The following is a 21631-nucleotide window of genomic DNA, read 5'->3' on the forward strand; positions in this document are numbered from 1 at the left end:
AATATCTCATATTTTTTCCTCTCTTCCCACAACCATAGCAAACATCTGTACCGGCTAAGCATTTTCCCAAGTGACTCTTGCCACACTTTTGGCAAGCGAGAATAGAAGGTACATTTCCACTACTTTCTTAAAGCTTCGATTAGACTCCCTATCCTTGTTGAGTTTTAAATCTAGAACATTAGAAGAACCTTGACAGGAGAACTTTTGTCGGAATTGAAAACAATTATGTCCACCGGACTTAGAATGAGGAAAAGTCACCATCACTGGTCGTTGCGCTCTTTGATTCCATTGAATTTTCTATTTTACTTCTCCTCTTCAATTTGTTGGACATGTATCATCAAAGGAAATATATCCATCTCCTTAATCAACATGGAGGTTTAGCACTCTTTGACCACTATTTCGGGCACACTGATGCAAACATACTAATCCTTACCCTAGAATTGACAACCATAGTCAGAGCATACTTAGACAATTGAGTAAAATTTACTGCATACTTTTTCCCACTCATTTTCCCTTGACGGAGATTAATGAACTCAATCACCTTTGCCTCTCTCATCTCAAGAGTAAAGAAACGATCAAGGAAAAGCCTATTGAATTTCTTCTAATCAAGAGGACCCATATCAATATACCTCTGTTCCTTCCATTAGTTGAACCAAACTTGAGAAACACCCTTGAGTTAATAAACAACAAATTCCACATTTTCCACCGTTGACACTCCCATAATTTTCACTATATATTATAAATATCATTAATAAACTCATGAGGATATTCCTCAACTTTCAACCCTTGGAACTCTGGAAGATTCATCCTTGTGAAATCCCTCACCCTTATTGTCGATGTAACCACACTTGAACTCTTCTCCCCCTACCTTAACTGGGTAGTACATGCAACCCTCAAAGTCAACTTTAAGACAAAACATAATACAAACTTATGGCATGGATTTTCCCCCTCCCACTCTCAGATAGGCTCATTTGGGAACTAACCAATTTGTCTATACGGGTTCTACAATCACATAAGAGCATAACAATAATACTACCAATCCATCATAAGAATGACATCTAAATCTAGCATATCAAGTCCTATTTAGTCACATAGCCATAATTGGCCAGCATGAGCCCTTCGAGTAGTCAAATACTAAAGGCCATCGGATAAGAGAGGGAGAGATCTTATAGAGTTAAATTTTATGGCACGATTTAGAGAATGAAGAAGTGAAGTTTCCTAAGCATCTAATAGCCTACTATTCATAAATGTAGCGCGCTTCACATTTATGAACAAGACTCTACTAGACGTGGTTTGAGACAATCCTAGAACCATTCTAAATATTGTGCTCTGATACCAAGTTTGTCACGACCCAGGGGTACTCCCTAGATGTAACATGACGTACATGACCCCGAAGGGGTCTCATACAAGCCCTTATAATATCATAACATAAGTTAATAGAAAAGAACATAAATTTTAAAACTTTATCCATACAATCGAAGTCTTTATAGAAGCAAGCGGAAGTCTTACTATACTTTGTCTCAAACCATCTATTACAACTTTAAATAACTCTTGGGACATAGCCCATACAATAGTCTCAAAACCTAAAGAAAGACATAAAAGGAAATGGTGGCTTTGTCCCCGAAGCTATGAGGACTCACCAAGTCTTCAACTTTTTACTTCTTAGAAACCTATCCTCAAGAATGGAACTCAAATCATCGAACCCTACATTTGGTAAGAATGTAGGCAAAAGTATGTGTTAGTACAAAATGTACTAAATATGATAGCTAGCATAAATCATCAACATAAGCATATAAGAGACATTAGTCAATATAAGACATATAGCATATTCATAAGAGACAATAACATAAGTCATAAGCATAAGACACAACAACATAGTCATAGACATAGTCAATGCATCTAAGTTAACATCATATAAGAGAGTCATTTCATAAGTCACCTAAAGGCAAGCTTGTGCAATGCATGGATAAGATCCCATAATCCCAACCGTACTAAGCAAGTCACTTTAGGTTCTCATTTATCTTTATTACCTTCTTGATCCCATCCTTAGCTTATGTCTTAAAAACAAGGGAAAATTCACCTTTAGTCACACATGTGTTGGAAAGCAACTTATAGCAATAATCCAATATAAGCATGCATCATAACCATAATTCATAAACATGTTCATTACATAAATCATCATATCATAACTACCCTCAAAGCATAATTGTGCAATGCATTAATAAGACCCCATAAATATCACTCATGCTAAGTAAAGCTTTTTCAGTAAGCATAGTTCATACTAGACTTGACCTTGTGGGAATTAGCCTTAACCAAAATAGACCATGTGAGCTTTCATGGAATCTGGTGTTACCCACACCGAAAAGGGTTGTCCTACTTGCCTAAGGTAGAACCATGGCGTGTTAGCTTTAGATGGATCCAATAGCTAATAACCTACGGGGGCACGTAGTTTATGGGATAAGGATATTTCTACTAGAAACCCGGACTCACTGAGGTAGAAGGTTTCCATCTCATGAGATACATATGTTGGGAACCCAGACTCATTGAGGTAGAAGGAACCCATTTAGAAAGCGGGACTCACTGAGGTAGAACCTTTAATCTCATATTCAATATCCACTCGGTGCTAAGCTTAATTCCTACGGAATACTTTATTACATCATAACTTTATTCATGTATTATGGAAGGATGTCCCTGACAATCAATCCAAAAGAGTTCATTAGGATAGCTCTTAGATCATGCGTGAGAATAACCTTTCACCACCATGTATACATGTTCATATTAGATTCAATTAGTTGAGAATAGCCTTTCAACCTTAGAATCTTTATTATGTGAGAAAACCTTTCACATCATGTTCATTATGTGTTCATGAGAATAGCCTTTCAAGCAACACAACAACATTATCATAATCATACATAGGTATCTAAATGAGGATTCCTTTCAACAACACACACAAGATCATCATAGTCATAATCACTTTACTCTCAAAGTGTTATTAAAGCATGTACATAATCTTCATAAACATGCATAGTATCATATATTGCCATTTCAAGGATCAAGGCTTATATCAAATCTACACATCTAGAATGACTACATTAGACATGGATATAATCACAATTCAAGTAATCAAGTCACGTCATGCATAATCTCATATACTCATAATATAGGTCATGTGGGTAAAGTCCTTCCACATTCATACCATATACAATTCAATATACATAATAGTTTCACTCTCAAAGCCTTAACATTCTTAGTTTATTCATGTTAGCTTTTACCCTCAAGGCTTTAGAAATAACATTCATACTACAAGCCTAACTTTCAAGCAATACTTTACATGGTCATCATATATGCCTAATTCTCAAGACAACTTGACCACATGCTTTATTCTATAGTAATTCTAATCACATATTATCATGTTAACTCAATCTCAATCACCACACATCATGATTCATCATACAACCCTAATCACATTCAATTCATGTCTATAGGCTTTACTTTTAGGCAATTCATATCTAGGTGATCTAAAAAGTAATTCATCAGTCTTAGAAGTTCACATCTAAGCCCTCAATTCCCCTTTCATGGCATAAAACTCAACTATATCAACTTCACCCTAAAATCATATGTTAATCATGAATACATGAGAAATCATACTAAAATCATAATAAAGGTTCAAGTTCATGCTTTAATAGTCATGATCCATCATAAATACTATAGTCCAATTCAATTCATGTTTACATGCTTTTATTCTTGAACAATTACTATTCATATCATCAATTCTAGAAGATCATATCTAAGTCTTCAATTTCCCTCTTTAAGGCGCAAACCCACATTACTACAATTCATTAATTAAACTAGGGTTACCCATGTAAAATATATAATATCATCTTAATAGCATGATTCAATACTAAATCAATCATAAACAAGTATTATCCACTCAATTGGAATCATACTCAACTTAACCCACAGTATTAGAAGAAACCCTAGCTAGAATGGAAACCTAGGGAGCTCCATGGATGAATAAGCTATCATACCTTGATTATAAATCTCTCACCAAGATTGCATCAATGGAGGAATTTTCCCTAACTTGCTTCTCTTCTTCTTCTTCTTGAGTTTTCTAGAGAGATTTTTTTTTTTTTTGGAAAGTTGGGTTCTTTGGTGAATTGAAATAATGATTTTAGGATGAATTAATTAGGGGTCTAATAGCTTTATACAGGTAGTCTAATTACTAATAAAATGACACCACTTAACCCCTAACTAATCATGGGCCCTTCCCTTAATCCTCTAACTTTACCCATTTAAGGACCAAGGCAGCCTCAACCACTGGATCCACATCATTAGCATACCTTCTTGCATTAGCCCTTTGATGAGGCTTATCTTGAAAAACATCGGACAAGAGTTAGGGGAAAGACCTTTATAGAGATAAACTTTATGGCACGACTCTAGAATAGTGAAAGAAGTGAAGTTTTCTAAATGCCTTGTAGCCTCCTATTCATAAATATGACGCGTTTCACACTCATGAATAAGACTCTACTCGATGCGGTTTGTCTGATATCCTAGGATCTTTTCTAAAACATGGCTCTAATACCAAGTCCCTTGGTGTGACATGACGAATAGAACCCCAAGAGGTCCTGAACAAGCCACTTGACATAAGCATGGCGTAAAAGAAATACAATGAGAGAGAATAGGCAACATAAGTCTCATATCATAAAAGAAATCTAAACATAAGTGTGTTATACTAAATTGTGATATAGCCTTTCTATTCACCATAAGAGTGGTTGTGACGTAACCCATACACCACGTACAAGTCTGAAATGAAAAGACAGTAAAAGAACTAAACATTTGTGGGTTTTTGTCCTATGAGCATGAGGACACACCGATCAAATGTGTTAGTAGAACAATCCAAGCTAGCCACTAGTGGGAGGATGAGTATTAGACCCTATATTATGAGACAATATATGCACAAGTATAAATTAGTACGATGAATGTACTAAGAATGAGGAGATGCATAAAGACATATGAGAAACTTTAAACATGATATGCATGACCAAGTAAGTCGTGATAAAAGCCTTTATAATGAAATCTCAAATCATATATGAGGTCAGTGCATATCTAAAACCATTTAAGAAGCTTTCATAATACTTTTGAAGAAAACATAGTTCATTTGTGGGATATTTATGTTAAACGCCAATAAGATCATGTGAGCTATAACATCAAATCTAGCATGACCCTCACACCGAAAAGGGAAATCTATTTGTCAAGGTAGATCTCTGTTACATTCATTCTTTTCTAAAGTGGATCCATAGTTTAGGTAATTTAAGACAATCTTATAGGGGCACGTAATTTGGGACAAGGGATTTTTTACTAAATACCAAACATCTACTAGTAGTTGGGCATTCATTCCAAAGTCCTCTCGGTGCTAAGTAAATCTCAAAGGAAAAGACATAATCATAATCATATCAAAATACTTTGAAAGGCAACAATTAAGACTACCAATCCAGTCATAAGTTCATATTATAGTAGCTCCTTTCAAATCATGATTTCATAAAACTTTCATAGTATACACTTGCCTTTCTAAGCATCTAAATCATGATTTCATTCAATTGTGACAAAACTTTTCACAAGTTATTGACACTTTATCTTAAAAGCATCATTTAGTCATAAACCATTATTTTCATAAAGCATTCATAAATCCTTAATCAAATTCATGATCATAGTTCATAATTTCATAAGCATTGTTCATAATTTAAGTTCATAAATAGGCATAGGCATGGGTCCCTATGAAATCATGCATAATAAGATTGAATATAAGCAATTGAATCATAATAAATAGAACCCATGAAAAATTGCATGAAACCCTAATGGAATTGGGTGAAATCAACTTAGGAGATTGAGATTCTGTTGGGACTCCATGGATGAAAGAGATCCATTGACGAATTCCCACATACCTTAGCAATCAAGGCCTAAAAGCAATGGAGGAAGAAACCTTGAAGCCTTATTTCTTCACCTTGAAGCTTTTGAGAGAATTTGGAGGAGGGGACTTGAGAGAATTGGAGGGTTTGAGTGAATGGAGGGAATGAGTTAGGTTTTGAAGAATAAAAACAGTTATAGGGGTAGTTATAGGGCTTAAATGACATAGTTTAGGAGTTAATTGGGTAGGAAAAGACCAAAACAGCCTTAATTAAAATCTGTCAGACAAGTCTAAATTTGGACCTATGGTCCGTTGGACTTTCTACGGACCGTCCTGATGAACCGTAGAACCTATTACTAGGTCATTATTTCTGATCCATTTCACAAAACCTTCCTCCTATGGTCCATAGGACTTTCTACGGGTCGTCCTGGTCAACCGTAGAACCTGTTACTAAGGTTCATTATTTCTATTGTTTTCACAAAACCTTCCTATGGTTCGTCCCACTTTCTACGGCTCGTAGACACCTATCTATAGAACCCATGTTCAAGTCCTAAATTTCATTAAGTCTAGATAACTTCTACGGATCCCACCTACGACCCGTAGACCATATGACGACTCATCAACTCCTCTCGCAGACCTGAGGTCTCAAATTGATTCTCTAAATGGCTCTATGGGCACTTTCTATAGCCCGTAGACCATCCTCGATTCGTCTTGGCTACTCGTAAGTCAACCATCAGAGACTTGACATTTTCCCAAATATCAATTGAATCCTACAATTGCCTTCCTACGGCCCATAGAGCTTCCTACGGTACGTAGATGGCTTCCATAGATCTTGCATTAGTGCCCAAAATGTGTTCTTCCTTTCAAATCTGACTTTCCAATTTCTAAGGTGTTACACATTAACTCTTCAAACTTAAGATAAATTGCTTCTACTTATGGACATGTTACATATATGTGTGAAACTTGAAACATGTACCTTGACAAACCAAATTTCAGATGCTATTGTCGAAAGTTTGGCCTTGGCCATGACAAGTCAAACTTAACTAAACTCATATGCGAATTTTCCAATTTCAATATAGTCTCATATGCCTAAAGTTATTTTCAAAGTGATTAAACTTCGACCATACCTTTAATGATGGTCCCAAACTGGACTATCCATCCATTTCCAGCAAGTTTTTGCTTTCTTGTGTGAAAATTTTAAGGTAATTGACAATATAGATTAAAATTTTATGTTGTTAGATTAACCTAGATGTATTTAAGGCGCAATGCACAGTTGTATTAACACGTAAAATAGTTTCAAGACGGAAATATTTGTTTTTACCTATAATATTGTTCACAAGCTAGATTTTAATTATCATACTGTGATTGTAATTACCATAAGATCATAAATTATCTAAATTTGTTGTAGTAAGTCGAAGATATGACGTTAATAAATCACTCTAGACTTTACGACATGTTTGATGTGGTGGATAAACGAAGATAATTTTTTAGTACCCTTTAATCCCGTGTTTGGTTACGAAGTTTGAGACAACTTATCTCAGGATTAATAATTAGTACTGAAATAAGTTATTCATGTCTCTAGGTGGAATAATAATCCTGAGAAAACTTATCTCAAATTAAAATAGTTAAAATGATAAAAATATCCCCTCAAACCTCTTTTATACATCACTTTCACATCTTTTAAACTTATGAAATGTATTTTTATAAACAAACAACTTATTTTTATAAATTATACAATGCATATTATTATCAATATAACAAATCAAATATTCAAGAAATAATATTAGAATAACTAATTTCAACATAACTAACCTCAATATAATATAACTAATTCTGCTATAATTAATTCCATCATATATAAATTATTTTCAAACCAAACTAACCCTTAGTATGTTTGAAGTAGTGAATACGTATACACTGACTTATTTGATGGCATCTCTTATTAGGTCAAGATTGTTGGATTAATAAAACATTTTTTGAAGTGTACTAAAATAATTGAATTGATATAGTTCTGATATGGTCTTTTATAGTATGTTTGACCATGTTTGTAAAAATATCTATCTTTTTTTTCAAAGTATATTTTTTTTAAAATAAATATTTTTGATAAAAAACAATTTGTATTTGATCAATAAATATAAAAGATATTTTTGAGCAATAATTAATTTTTGTTCAAACTTTTTTAAAAATACTTTTAACAAAAAATATTTTTCAACAAAAGTAAGCTTGACCAATTAGACACCTTTTATGATTACAGTGTCTGAAACAAGAACATGTTTAAAAGCAAAAGAAAAAAAGCATAAGAAAAATGCTTATATGGTAGATAAAATAGATAATGTACTACTAATATGAATTATGATGGAACGGTTGAGATTTCTCATTCGAAACCTTAAATTCAAATTTTAATTATTAAAAAAGTTCATGTCGAAAGCATCACTTCCCGAAATAGATTGTTCAATAAGCAAATCACTATTGAACACTGGTGGCTTAATTCTTACCTTATATTGTAGATTTATTTTTGGCTTATAAATAAAATAAACTAACTTATGCCAATAATATAATTTTATACTCGGACCGTTCACTTTTACTTGTCACTTATTCTTAAAATAGATTTTCATTTGGGAAAAGGGTCTGATATACCCCTTAATTTTGTCATTTGGAGCTGATATGTCCCTCGTTATGAAAGTGTGACTCATATATACCCTTACCGTCATACAAACGGCTCACATATACCCCTACCATTACAAAATGAGCTCACATATACCCTTCATTTAACGGAACTGAAAAGTTAGTTTTAGATTTATATTTTTGACTTTTAATTTTCTTAAAAATTATTTAGGGGTATATATGATTCTTCTAGCAAAGTTCAAGGTATATTTTAATCTTTTTCATACATTATTTTTTGTACTTCTTTTATTATAATTATTTGAGTTTTCTTATTCTTATTTTATTTTTTTTCTTTCATTCCGTAGTGTAAAGAAAAAAATTAAAACTATTTTTTGTGTGGCTATATTATAATTTAAAACTATTTTTTTTTATCTATATTGTAATTTAATTTTTGTATTTGAAGAAAAAAATTTGGTCATCTTTACAAGAATATTAGTGAAACATAAATAAATTTGATCATCAAAATAATAAATCTAAATTAGTCATTGAAACAAAAAAATAGTTTAAAAAATTTATATGTTTGAGGATGATTAAATATACTCATATGGGATTATATTTTATTTTTTAAAATAATAAAAAATTAACTTGAAATTAATTTTTTCATTCCGTTAGAGGAAAAGGGTATATGTGAGCCATTTGTATATAAGTAGGGATATATATGAGTCACTTTCATAACGAGGGGTATATCAGCTCTAAATGACAAAGTTGAGGGGTATATCAGACCCTTTTCCCTTCTCATTTTTACTTATCAGTGTTTTGACATAAAAAACAAAAATAATTTTTTTTCCCACATTTTATACTCAGCATGAAATATTAAATTTTTCAATACCTAATACTAAATATCATATACGTATATTAATAATAATTTTCTGCATAAATGTGTCAAGTCAAATCGGAACAAGTAGAGTAATTTATTTAAAGATAGAAGGTGCTTATGAAGGCAGGCAAAAGTGTCTAAGTTTGGAGTATATGAAACTCTCTGAAATGGCGCGTGGGAAGTATATTCCCTCGAAACATGAGAGCATGTACAAATTTGAGGCTGGAACGCAGTATATGAAGGATTAAAAAATCACTAAATCTTTCTTTTGGTTCAGTTAATCTTCTCAATGATTAAATAGTTAAAGCTCTCTTCTTCTTCTTCTTCTTCTTCTTCTTGCTAAAGCCACCAGCTTTACCCTTGCCCTGCTCTGCTGCTCATATCAATTGTTCTATCTTAATCTGTAAGTCTAATTCTGTTTCAGCCTTTCACTTTTATTTACTTTGCTAGCTATGTAGATGATTGATCTGTCAATTAAATATTATAATGAGTTGTGGGATTCTTGAATTTATGAGTTTTGCCTAAATTCAGGGTTTTGGTTTTTTGACTCATTTTTTGCATTTCTAACTCATGAATAAAAATTATATGAGTAGAGGGATTCTTGAATTTTATGGGATTTGGATTCTGATTAACCACTTTGATGAATGAAACCAGGTATTATTATGGTGTAGAGAATTAGTTTAAAGAAAATTGGAGATTTTGGAGTAAGGCGTTGTGCAGTTTTTCTCAAAAAAAAAAAAAAAAATGCAAAGAGTTAGGGTATCATCACATCAAGCTCCAGTGCAAAGGCTAGGAGATTCACAAATGACATTGTCTCCAAAGTTTAGGTTAGCTGCAAAGCAATCTGATTTACTTGATCCTTCATTTGACTTAGAAATGTGGCGAAAGGGAGAACCCTTAATTCCTGGACTTCCAGATGATGTTGCTCTCAACTGTCTCCTTAGGATACCTGTTGATGACCATATGAACTGCAGGGTTGTATGTAAGCGATGGTATTCGCTCTTTGCTACGAAAGATAGATTCTTTTCTCGAAGGAAGGAGCTTGGGTTTCATGATCCTTGGCTTTTTGTCTTTGCCTTTCATAAAACTAGTGGGAAAATTCAGTGGAAAGTTTTTGATCTAAAAAACTCTTCTTGGCATACTATCCCTGCGATGCCGTGCAAGGAAAAAGTGTGCCCCCATGGATTTAGGTGTATCTGCTTTCCCCATGATGGTGTTCTCTATGTTTGTGGTGGGGTAGCCTCTGATGTTGATTGTCCCCTTAATTTGGTGGTTAAGTATGAAGTTCGGAGAAACCGTTGGACTGTTATGAAGAAGATGATCACAGCTAGGTCCTTTTTTGCCAGTGGAGTTATTGATGGGATGATTTATGTTGCTGGAGGAAACAGCACACATCTTTTTGAGCTGGACTCTGCTGAAGTCTTGGATCCTAATAAAGGAATTTGGTGCCCTGTTGCAAGTATGGGAACAAATATGGCCTCATATGACTCTGCAGTTCTTAATGGGAAGCTTCTAGTAACTGAAGGCTGGTTTTGGCCATTTTATGTTGTGCCTAGGGGCCAGATTTATGACCCTCAAACGGGTAATTGGGAGAACATGGCTTCTGGACTTCGAGAAGGTTGGACTGGTTCTAGTGTTGTGCTATATGGGCAATTGTTTGTAGTTTCCGAACACGAACGCACAAAACTTAAGGTTTATGATCCGGAAACTGATTCCTGGGACACTGTTGAAGGACTTCCACTGCCAGAGCAGATATGTAAACCTTTCTCTGTAGATTGCTGTGACAACCGGATTGTTGTCGTAGGCCGAAATCTTCATGTTGCTGTAGGACATATCAAGAGCCTGCAGCCATCTAGCAAACGTTGCTCATTTGCTGTTTACTGGCAAGTGGTAGATGCTCCTGCATCCCTCTCTGACTTCACGCCGTCTAGTGCACAGGTTCTATTTGCTTAGCTTCTTAGTTTTCATCGCAACTACATGGAATTGCCAAAACTGTGTGTGAAATACCTAATGAAATCTTATGTATTTCCAACAAGGTTCAGTTACTTTTTTTTTGTGGATTTTCCTCAGTTTCTACTGTATTTAGCTCTAATATAGATTTAGCTTTCCCGGTTCTTATAATGTAGTTGTTGATTTATGCTATATTTGAAAGCTCAACCGGCTGGAAGTAGCGATTAAATGATATGTAGTTGAGATAAATTGATGAAATTACTGTGTTGTGGTAGTGTAATAGTTGATATACTTTAACAAAGCACATTTGTGTATTGATCTATATATGTATTTTACTTCTCTATATTTTCCATCTTTGGCACAATTTTAGTCTACATTGATAAGAGAAGTCTTTTATCATATGCATGTTTTTATTCCCCTAATGACCACTGCTCTCCTTCAAACCTGCATTTGTATTCTTGAATGGGAACCTTCTTTTCGGGATGCACGATGACTTCATTCCCAACTTGAAGCGGGTCGAATGAAGGGTGCAGAAGTCTTGTTCTGGCAATGGCTAGACTGTTGCAATGAAGATGTGCATAGAGTGAAAGGATGAATGTTGTAGTTTTGTGAGTTCCAACTGGCTAGGTTGTTTTAAATAAAATCCAAATGGTTGGTGCCAACTATACCTTTTAATCATATTTTAGCATAAATATAAAGGTGGCCTATGAGGTGTTATGATTCATAGTGAATAGGCATAAAGGTGACACTGGAGTTCCCCAAGTTTGGTTGGCACACTGGATTTGTAAGAATTAAATATACACTATGATTGCTATTGTATATCTACTCACTACTAGAAGCTATACATATATACTACACTTTGTTCAAGAGTGCTTACTTTGCAAGTGAAAAATATTATTAGCTTAGTTTGTTTGTTTCCACAATAATAATGCTCTTTTTTGTTTTGTTTTGTTTTTGGGTTCCTTGAATCTGGAACAAAAAAAGTGACACGTACTTGAAACATAAAAAAGTGAATTTAGATCCCGATGCACCTTCTCTGCTTAGTTATGTGAACCTTACTTCCTTTACAAATTAGCATCTAATTTAGGGTCGGTTTAGATGAATTTATAAAAAGTAACTTATAAATTAATAGCTAAAAGTCATAAGTAGAGGATACTCTACTTTTGATTTTTCTTTTTTTTTTTAAATAGCGTAGAAGTAAGTTCTTCACAATACTTTTTAACCTTTTCAAACACCTTCATAACTTAAAAAGCGTTTAAAAATTAAAAGTATTTAAAAATAAGCTAATTCAAACGATCACTAAATAACGTCGAATTTGTCCATGAATTATGCAAAATAGTCAATCACTCTAGATATGCCTTAAAAAATTTCTGGGCTAGATGTGAATGCAGAGAGATATTTGACAGAAGAGCAGCACCATTCAAGGTGGTGGTGGTGGGAGAGGGTTCGGTCATTTCACCCTATTATCCCTATAAATTAATACTCAGTAAATTAATAATCTCTCTAAGATGATATTTGTTTTCGGTTCCGACTTGAGTCAATGAAAAAATCATTTATTTCGGTAAGTTAATAAGATAATACATTTTCAAAAGACCCCTACATCATATATATGGTCCATTAATATTATAAATTAATATTTTTTTAAAAGTACAAATATATCTAAGATAATTTAGTTAATATGATTCTATTGTGTTTTTTTTTGCTGAAATTAGTTGAAACTCATCTCTAACGTTTCTTATTGCATCCAAAAGCTTTGGTGTTGTCTTTTCGAAGTACACCATAAAATTGTGAAGAATTGTAGTATTTATTGTACTTTATGTATAATAAAATTATTACTTTTTATGTAAATTCAATAAACATGATACATCAATTAATAAGATACAATAATTTTGATGTAATTAAAATTAACCTTCATTGAATATCAAAACACTCTTTAAATTAATAAATATTAATTTGTCGATTAAATAATATCTCTATAAAATAATAATATTTCATGATATCACTTATATTAATTTAGTGAGGTTTTACTACATCTTGCAACCAAATATATCATCCTACTTTCACAAATAACTAGGATATGCCATCCATTGATAATTGTTCTTATTTATGTCATCGTCGTGACACATTTGGTTCATTCATGCCACTAGCGACTAATTAATCTATACTATTACCATATTTTGTCATGTGACATCATCTAATTCCTTAATTATTTATTAGCTTCATCCCACTTTCCCTCTTTTACGAATACACGTGTGAACTATTTCATTAAGTTCACTGGCATATTTGAGTGTTTTCTCAGTTACTTATAATACATGACTCTTTTAGATTACAAAACTAATTTATCTAAAAAAAATTCTTTATAATTGAAGCATGACATTCAACCTTTCAGAATCACATTCCTATAAACCTCCAACTTTTCTAATTTTATGTAATAAACTACAATTTTATACAACAAACTTATATGGATAAGTTTGTCCCTTATAGTAAGTACATTGTCATTTTACATGAAAAAATTGTACTCCCTTATTTAATTGGATTCTGAATCTAAATCTTATAGTACAAAACATTTACAATGTTCACATATTCTATGGCTTTTTTAAAAATTAATAAAACACACAAAAATTTTCTAAGAAAGCAAAGTTAGGTTTTAAAAGAATACATTAATAAAGTGTAGTCAAGTATAAAAACTACATATGAGTGTGTATTAAGAGTGTGTATATATTTTCATGGTGACATTGTGTATTAACAGTATGTATGTATTGTCATGGTAGATTTGGGGTATTACAATTGCTGGACACGGTGGTGATTTGGAAAAAGGACATAAAATTTGTGTAAGAAAAAAAAAAGTTTAAAATATAATTCACTAATGAGGTATTGATTGCTATGAAAGTACATATTGAGTATGAGTGAAGAGTATGTATGTATTGTCATGGTGGATTTGGTGTATAGGGACACAGTGATGGCTTGGAAAAAGGACATAAAATTTGTTTGAGAAAAAAAAAATGGTTTAAAAGAGAGTACACTAATGAGGTGTAGTTGGATGTGAAAGTACATATGAGTATGGATAAAGAGTTGACATGTCTTTTCATGGTGGAATTTGGGGTGTTAGTAGTGGTTGTGACGTGATAAGTGACTTGTGACTAAGAAATTAAATGACTCATATCACTGAACTTAATGAAATGACTCATATTTACTACTCATAAAAGAGATTGATTGGGTTGGGGGTCTGATAAGTAATCAAGGGTCTAGATTATGCTACGTAGCAAAATATGATATTAATAGAGCCATGACTAAAGAACTGAAGTTTGACGCCCAAATACAATCAACTGTTAATGGGCTCGTGGAATAGTGATGACTATGCTCGTACTTTTAGAAACAAAAATGATTTGAGTATAAGAGCCTTACTGAAGAACTAGTTTGACGCCCAAATCCAATCAGTTGCTAATGGGCTCGCGGGTGGAATAGTGATCATGTGGAAAAAGGACGCACTAAAGCTGGACAACTAATCTATAACGCCCCAAGGAATCCACATCACAGTTAAGGTACTACCGGACACTAACTCTTGGCATTTTTCCACAATTTATGCTAGCCCTAATTTTAATCCTAGAATCTATTGGCATTTTTCCGCAATTTATGCTAGCACTGATTTTAATCCTAGAACTCTCCTCTGGGGAGAACTTTGTAGTCTATCCCAAAACATCAATGAGGAATGGCTAATCAGGGGAGACTTTGTCACGATCTGAGTCTACACCCTGGATGTGGCCGACACTCGAGAACCATTGTTGGTCCCCAAGCGAACCCTCATCATGGCTGACTACAAGCAGAAGACTAACTTAAGCATACAAAAGCTTAAAAACTGAATTAAATTCAATAAACGTAACTTTAAAATAATTTGCACAATACTCAATAGATAAACTTAGAGTTTGTAAAAAAACAACTCAAAGAAGATACATACTGAAACTACTCAACTTTTTCTATCTATGAAGCCTCTACTATTACAGAAGGATATCGGGACAAGACCCACGACATCTCAAAACTACTAATTGTAAGATAAAAAGTGAAGTCCTCCGAAATATAAGAAGGCTCACCAAAGCTGACTGGAACTGCAAGTGGTATCAACGAAACTTCTGTTGATGACCCTGAATACATGTATCTGCATCATAAAATATGCAGGCCAAATGGCGTCAGTACATGAAATGTACGAGCATGTAAGGGGAATTCTAAAGCATAAACATAAGCTTGAACCGGTGGAAAAGAAACATACTTACATCTTCTCAACTCAACTCAAAGAAACATAGTTCAACTCAACTCAAGGAAACATAGTTCAACTCAACTCAGAGAAAATATGGTTCAACTCAATGATAAGATATTCAACTCAATGAAATAAGGCTCAACTCAATAGTAAGATACTCGACTCTAGGTACTCAACTCTGGATACTCAACTCAATATAAAGCAACAATACATATGCAATATATGGAAAGCTTTTACAACAGTAGAAAGCAACTCAATGTATTGAAAAATACAATAGTAACTCAGTTTGTATGCAAGGATACAAGATAAACTCTGCTTGTATATGAAAATACAAAGTAAACTCTGTGTATATAAGAATACAAAATATCTCTTTGGGAGTTTCTCTAAACCGACAACCATCACTATGAGCTATGTGATGATACAACGTCTAACACACGCTGCTAGAGCCATCCTATACTTTGTCGGGGTATAGAACCTACTACTAAGTGGATCCACAAGTCTATGCTAAAAGCATTAAGGAATCATCTAAAAAGTATGACCCTTTCTACCCACGTTGATACATGGTTTATGAGGGATGTGAGTTGTATGAACTCTTCCCTATATCAGTGCTCAATACTACTCCCAAAATATACTTAGTTCATTATGTTTTAAAGAAAATATTTCCTCTTCCTGTGGTTTGAGATTATTACTCAAAAATCTTTCTCTTAAAAGAGATGGTAATCAAATTGCTCAAAACTCTTTTGGAAATCTCATATTCCTCTCATCTTAAATGTAAAAACATTTACTCTTGGAATACTTAGTTTTCATATATCATTTTAAAGAAAATGAACTCAGATCTACTCTTCCTTAACTCAGTGCTCAAGTCTTTAAAAAAAGTTTTAAAACAATTTGTAAAAAAACTTCTTAAAATAGGGTTCATGCCGAATTATGGACGTGAACGACTCAATTCAATATTTTCAATAACCATGCATAGAATTCAATACTTGGAACTCAACAATTCCAGAACTCAAGGATTCAATGATACTACTCATCTCAAGAATGCTCGACTCGGGTGGTTCATGCGGAATTATGGCCATGAACTACTTAACTCAAGGGCTCAATGATACTTCTTATCTCAAGACTGCTCGACTCATAGGGTTTATGCAGAATTATGGGCATGAGCTACTCAACTAAATGACCTTAATAGGTAACATGAGTAGTCCCATGATTAGGAATATAATCCCAAAAGAATTAGGAACTCAATGCTCAAGAACTTAGAACTTGAAGATACTACTCCTCTCAAAGATGCTCAATTTATGAAGTTCATGCAGAATTTATGGGCATGAACGACTCGACTCGAGGGTCTACATAACAATATGGAACTCATGAATACAACTCTTCTCATTCTCATACTTACTTCCTTTAAACTTAGTTCAAATCGATAGCTGATCTCAAAGGATTTGACAATTGAACTCAAAGCTTTCTGAACTCTACTCTTAACTCTATCTTGAATTTTGAATTTATGAAATTTCAAAGAGTTTATGATTTCATGATATGAAGGATCTCGTGATGATAATGTAGACTCATGAATACATTCTACTCATTCTTTTACTCACTTGATTGAGTCTTGAAACAAGTTATTTGAATTTGTAGAAGACTCCTAAAAAAGACTCAAAGGGACTTTCTCAAAATGTTCGGAAGAACTCTCCAAACTTAACTCTTAACTCTACCTTGAATTTGAATTATGAATTCAAGGTTATAATTCATGTTATGAATGATTTCTAGGTGTTTAGAAGTAGTTTAGAGTAGTTAAAATCATAAGGGGTGAAGATACACTTCAAAGGAACTCAAACGGGACAACCGATGGAAAAGAAGTGGGGGTAGGCGACCCTGGTGCATTCCGTTTTCTGACCTTAATTCGACTAGATTCAAATATTTTCTTCCTCAATCACTTAGAATCGAATACTCAACGTATGTACACACTAATTCACTCAAAACGACCCTCAAATCACTAACTTTCATCTCAAGAATTCATCAAAACCCCAACAAAACAAGATTTAGAATGAACTTCAAGAACACTTATCAAGTACTCATCAAGAACTCAACATACTCAAACTTATGGATGAAATTCGTAAAAGAAACTAATGATTGGCGTGTGGGTGAACGAACCCAAAACTATGAAAACTTGCATACCTCTTAGGGATCAAACCCATGGCAAAAATCCTCAACAAAACTCAAGAATCTCGACGAACGCTTTGAACCCTTCCTGTTTTTTCCTTTTTTCTCTTCTTGAACTCTCTTCTAAAACCCTAAGCGTATTGGGGATGAATGAAACTGATTCTAATCAGTTTAGACCCCTAAATTATTACTAAAAATTATATAAGTTGAAGGGGTAAGGAAAAGACTAAAATACCCCTCATAATTTTGGTAACTTTTCTTAACTGGACTGGTTGACTTCAAAAGGGAATATCTCACTCATACGAGCTAGAAATTTAGAAACTCAGTGGCGTTGGAAAGAGGACTCAGAGATCTTTCATTTGATATCTTATGAGTTTCCTAACTCATCATGTGCTAAATGTTATGGTCGTTTGAAGTTGACCAAAAACTTAGAAGAACTTAGGAATGACTTGAATGAACTCTCTTTAGTTCTTCTTGGAACTCAAGGTGCTACATCTAGTGACCTTAACACCTAAGAAAATTTAAATTCCTCGGTAAAAATTCTACTCACACGAAGGATGGTTCGAGTCTTAGCTCAATTTTTTTTTGTAGTGTTACAGACTTCAACGAAATCTTGAATGCTAAAGAGAAACTAGAAGGAATAGCATTAAAAACACTATGGCCAATCTCCTTTCGGACTGTCTTAATTAGTGTAAATGGTAGATCTGGGCTATAGAGGATGTAAATACACCTAGACCAATAAGCGATACAAAAAAAGAAACAACCTCATTTTAGAAAGACTTGATAGGTGTGTCGCAAATTACCCCTAGGTAAAGCTCTTCCTTAACTCGCTAGTAACCCACCTACCTAAAACCAAGTCTGACGACCGTCCAATGCTCCTTCAACTGGACAACGCCCATAGTAATAAAGGACCCAAGCCTTACAGAATGGAACCCATGTGATGTGAGCATCTATCCTTTCAAGGTTTTGTCCAAAAATGCTACGGCAAACACGAAAATATTAATGAAGCTATCGACACCTTCCAAATCAAAGCAACCAACTGGAACAACACCACCTTTGGCAACATCTTCTCCAAAATGAGAGGACTCCTTCACATACTGGACGGGATTTAGAAACCCCCAAGCTACGACCTTAGCCCTTTCCTCCAAGACCTTGAATCCAATCTCCTTTAGGACTTCGATGACCTCCTCATTGTTGCGAAAGACTTTTGGAGAACTAAGTCAAGAATCAATTGTCTTAGTGATGGAGATGCCAATACCAGCTTCTTCCACACCTCCACCATCCAAAGAAGAATGAGGAATCACATAATTTCCATCAACAATGTAACGGGAACCAACTGGAAGATCAAGATAAGAACCACATCAATACTTTCTACATGAACCTTTACATACTGAACACCCTAGCTCTAGGAAAATCCACCCCACCAATACCGATTCTCTCAACATCTTATCTACTGCTCTAGCTAACTCTATGGACACCCCTATTTGAGATAGCAAAATACTTAATGCTCAACTCCATCAAGCCTCTCAAATCCCCGGGACCTGATGGTCTTTATCACATATTCTACCAAAAATACTGGAACATTGTCAAAGGAAAAACAATTACATTCTGCATATGTGATTTTGAAAACTCTTTTATGCCCCTCCACATCAACTCCACCCTCATTTTCCTTATCCCAAAATGACCAAACTCCCACACTCTCAAGATTTCCAGGCCCATTGGACTTTGTAATACTAACTACAAGCTTGTGAAAAAAATCATTGTTAACCACATCAAGCCCATTTTGCCCACCATCATTGGCCCAAGCCAAGCTAGCTTCCTGTCGAATAGGCTTTTAACAATGCTATCATTGTCCAAGAATACATCACCCATTATGGGAAGATGAAAGGGAAACGTTCTAACATGATCCTAAAGATTGACCTAGAGGAGGACTTTGATAGGCTGGAATGGTCCTACCTTAGGATACCCTCCAGTACTTCAATCTTCCTCCTAAACTTTCCAATCTAATCATGTCCTGCGTTAGCCCCAGCTCCATAGACATTTTGATAAATGGAAAGAGAACTGACTACTTTCAACCTTCAAGAAGAATCAGGCAAGGACACCCCATATCCCCCTACCTTTTCATCATGTGCATGGAGAGACTCTCAAGAAATATTGATAAAGCCGTTAGCAATAAGAGCTAGACCCCCGTAAAATTTCTCCTAGGGGTCCAAAAATATCCCACCTCTTCGTTGTTGAAGAACTTTGTCTCTTTGCAAAAGCTGATGGAAACAACTGCAATACCATTAATACAGTACTCCAAATTTTTTGCAGTATGTCTGGTTAGAAAGTGAACCATTCCATATCCAAAACCATTTTCTCAAAAAACTGCATGAACATTGACATTGACTATTGTTCTGGCATTCTGGCCGGGTATAACTGCTTCTGAGACATTTGGGAAATATCTTGGCTTTCCCATCTTCAACAAGAGACCCATTCATGCTAACTTCCAATACATCATTGATAACATGAGAAAGAGACTGGCGGGATGGAAAACAAAATTCTTGAACCTAGCAGGAAGGATTGTGCTAGCAAAAGCCACCCTCAGCATCATCCCTTCTCATGTGATGCAATACATCAAGCTTCCCACCAAGATCATCGAGGCCAACAACAAAGTCTAGAGAGACTTTGTATGGGGGACTACTGCTGAACAAAGAAAATCCACATGCTCCACTAGGACTGTATCACTAACATGAAAGCTATGGTGGATTGGGTCTCCAAAAATACGAACTCAAAAATAGAGTTGCACTCTCCAGCCTTGCCTGGAGAGCACTAAAAACCCCAACAAGCTATGGAATAAGATTTTAATTGAAAAATACCAAAAAACAAATAGGAACCATGGCCCCAAAAGAGTAGTATCCAGAACTTGAAAAACATAAAAAATGGGTGGTTGGACATCGCCAAAGCTACGAAATGGGTAGTACACTAGAGAGATAAAGTCAAATTCCTAACTGACATTTGGCTACCCAAATGCAAAGAAATTTGTAGCAACATCCATGGCCCCATCCTGGAAAGAGAGGAATACCTTAAAATCACTGATATCTACGAGAATGTGGAATGGAACTTTGACAGTCTGTCCCTCACAAACATTCAGACAATCATTAGGAACTACTCCTTTACACAAGACAACACAAAGGAGACACACTAATATGGGGGCTCACCACTAATGGACTCTTCTTAACAAGCTCAACCTACTCTCACATAAAAGAAGCATACGAGGATAAAAGGCCGAAACTAAATAAGAGGTTCAAATGGATTTGGTCGACAAATACTCTAAATAAAATCAGAACTTTCCTTTGGCTCCTCTACCTTCGATTGCCAACTAACTACTCCCTGCACCACAGAGGACTAAATGTCAACCCCAAATGCCACTATTGTGATCACCCTAAGGAAGATATTAACCATCGCTTCTTCCAATGCCCAAACTCTTTGATCTTCTGGAATGCCATTCAAGCAACATGTCAACTTCCCAATACCAATGTTTACACCACTAATGTGGACACTTAGATTGACCAACGGAACAACATATATGAAAATTACTACAATGGATGGCTAACACGGGGCACCCTAATCCCTTTTTTGCCTCTGGAACATTTGTCTCAAGAGAACCAACAACACCTTCAACAACAAAAATGAAGCCTTAGATGCAAATCATACAATTACTCAAGTAACTAAATACAAGTTGATGATTGCGAAAAGTAGTGGAGCAAAAAGACCCAAAACAACAATCCATGTCAAGTGGGAGCCCCCCGATATCAAATGTTTCAAACTCAATGTTGACGGCTTAGTCAAAAATCCATCAGGGTCGGGGGATTGGGGGCGTGATAAGAGACTATCTAGGGAATTG

The 21631-nt window shown here is 34.7% G+C and overlaps 1 protein-coding gene across 1 annotated transcript; it reads left to right on the forward strand.

The window, feature by feature from the left end:
• The first annotated feature begins 9527 nt into the window (after window positions 1-9527).
• Window positions 9528-11681, forward strand: LOC102605680 (F-box/kelch-repeat protein At1g30090). The gene is made up of 2 exons (XM_006359031.1): window positions 9528-9789; window positions 10041-11681. The coding sequence occupies exon 2, from the start codon at window positions 10131-10133 to the stop codon at window positions 11337-11339; it is 1209 nt and encodes a 402-aa protein (XP_006359093.1). The 5' UTR covers window positions 9528-9789; window positions 10041-10130; the 3' UTR covers window positions 11340-11681.
• The last annotated feature ends 9950 nt before the right edge of the window (window positions 11682-21631 follow it).

Source organism: Solanum tuberosum, unplaced genomic scaffold, assembly GCF_000226075.1.
Source record: "Solanum tuberosum cultivar DM 1-3 516 R44 unplaced genomic scaffold, SolTub_3.0 scf00287, whole genome shotgun sequence".
Classification (NCBI taxonomy): domain Eukaryota; kingdom Viridiplantae; phylum Streptophyta; class Magnoliopsida; order Solanales; family Solanaceae; genus Solanum; species Solanum tuberosum.

What these genes read in the sequence shown, in the direction of transcription:
- LOC102605680 (XM_006359031.1), top strand. Translation starts at nt 10,131, where the DNA reads ATGCAAAGAGTTAGGGTATCATCACATCAAGCTCCAGTGCAAAGGCTA.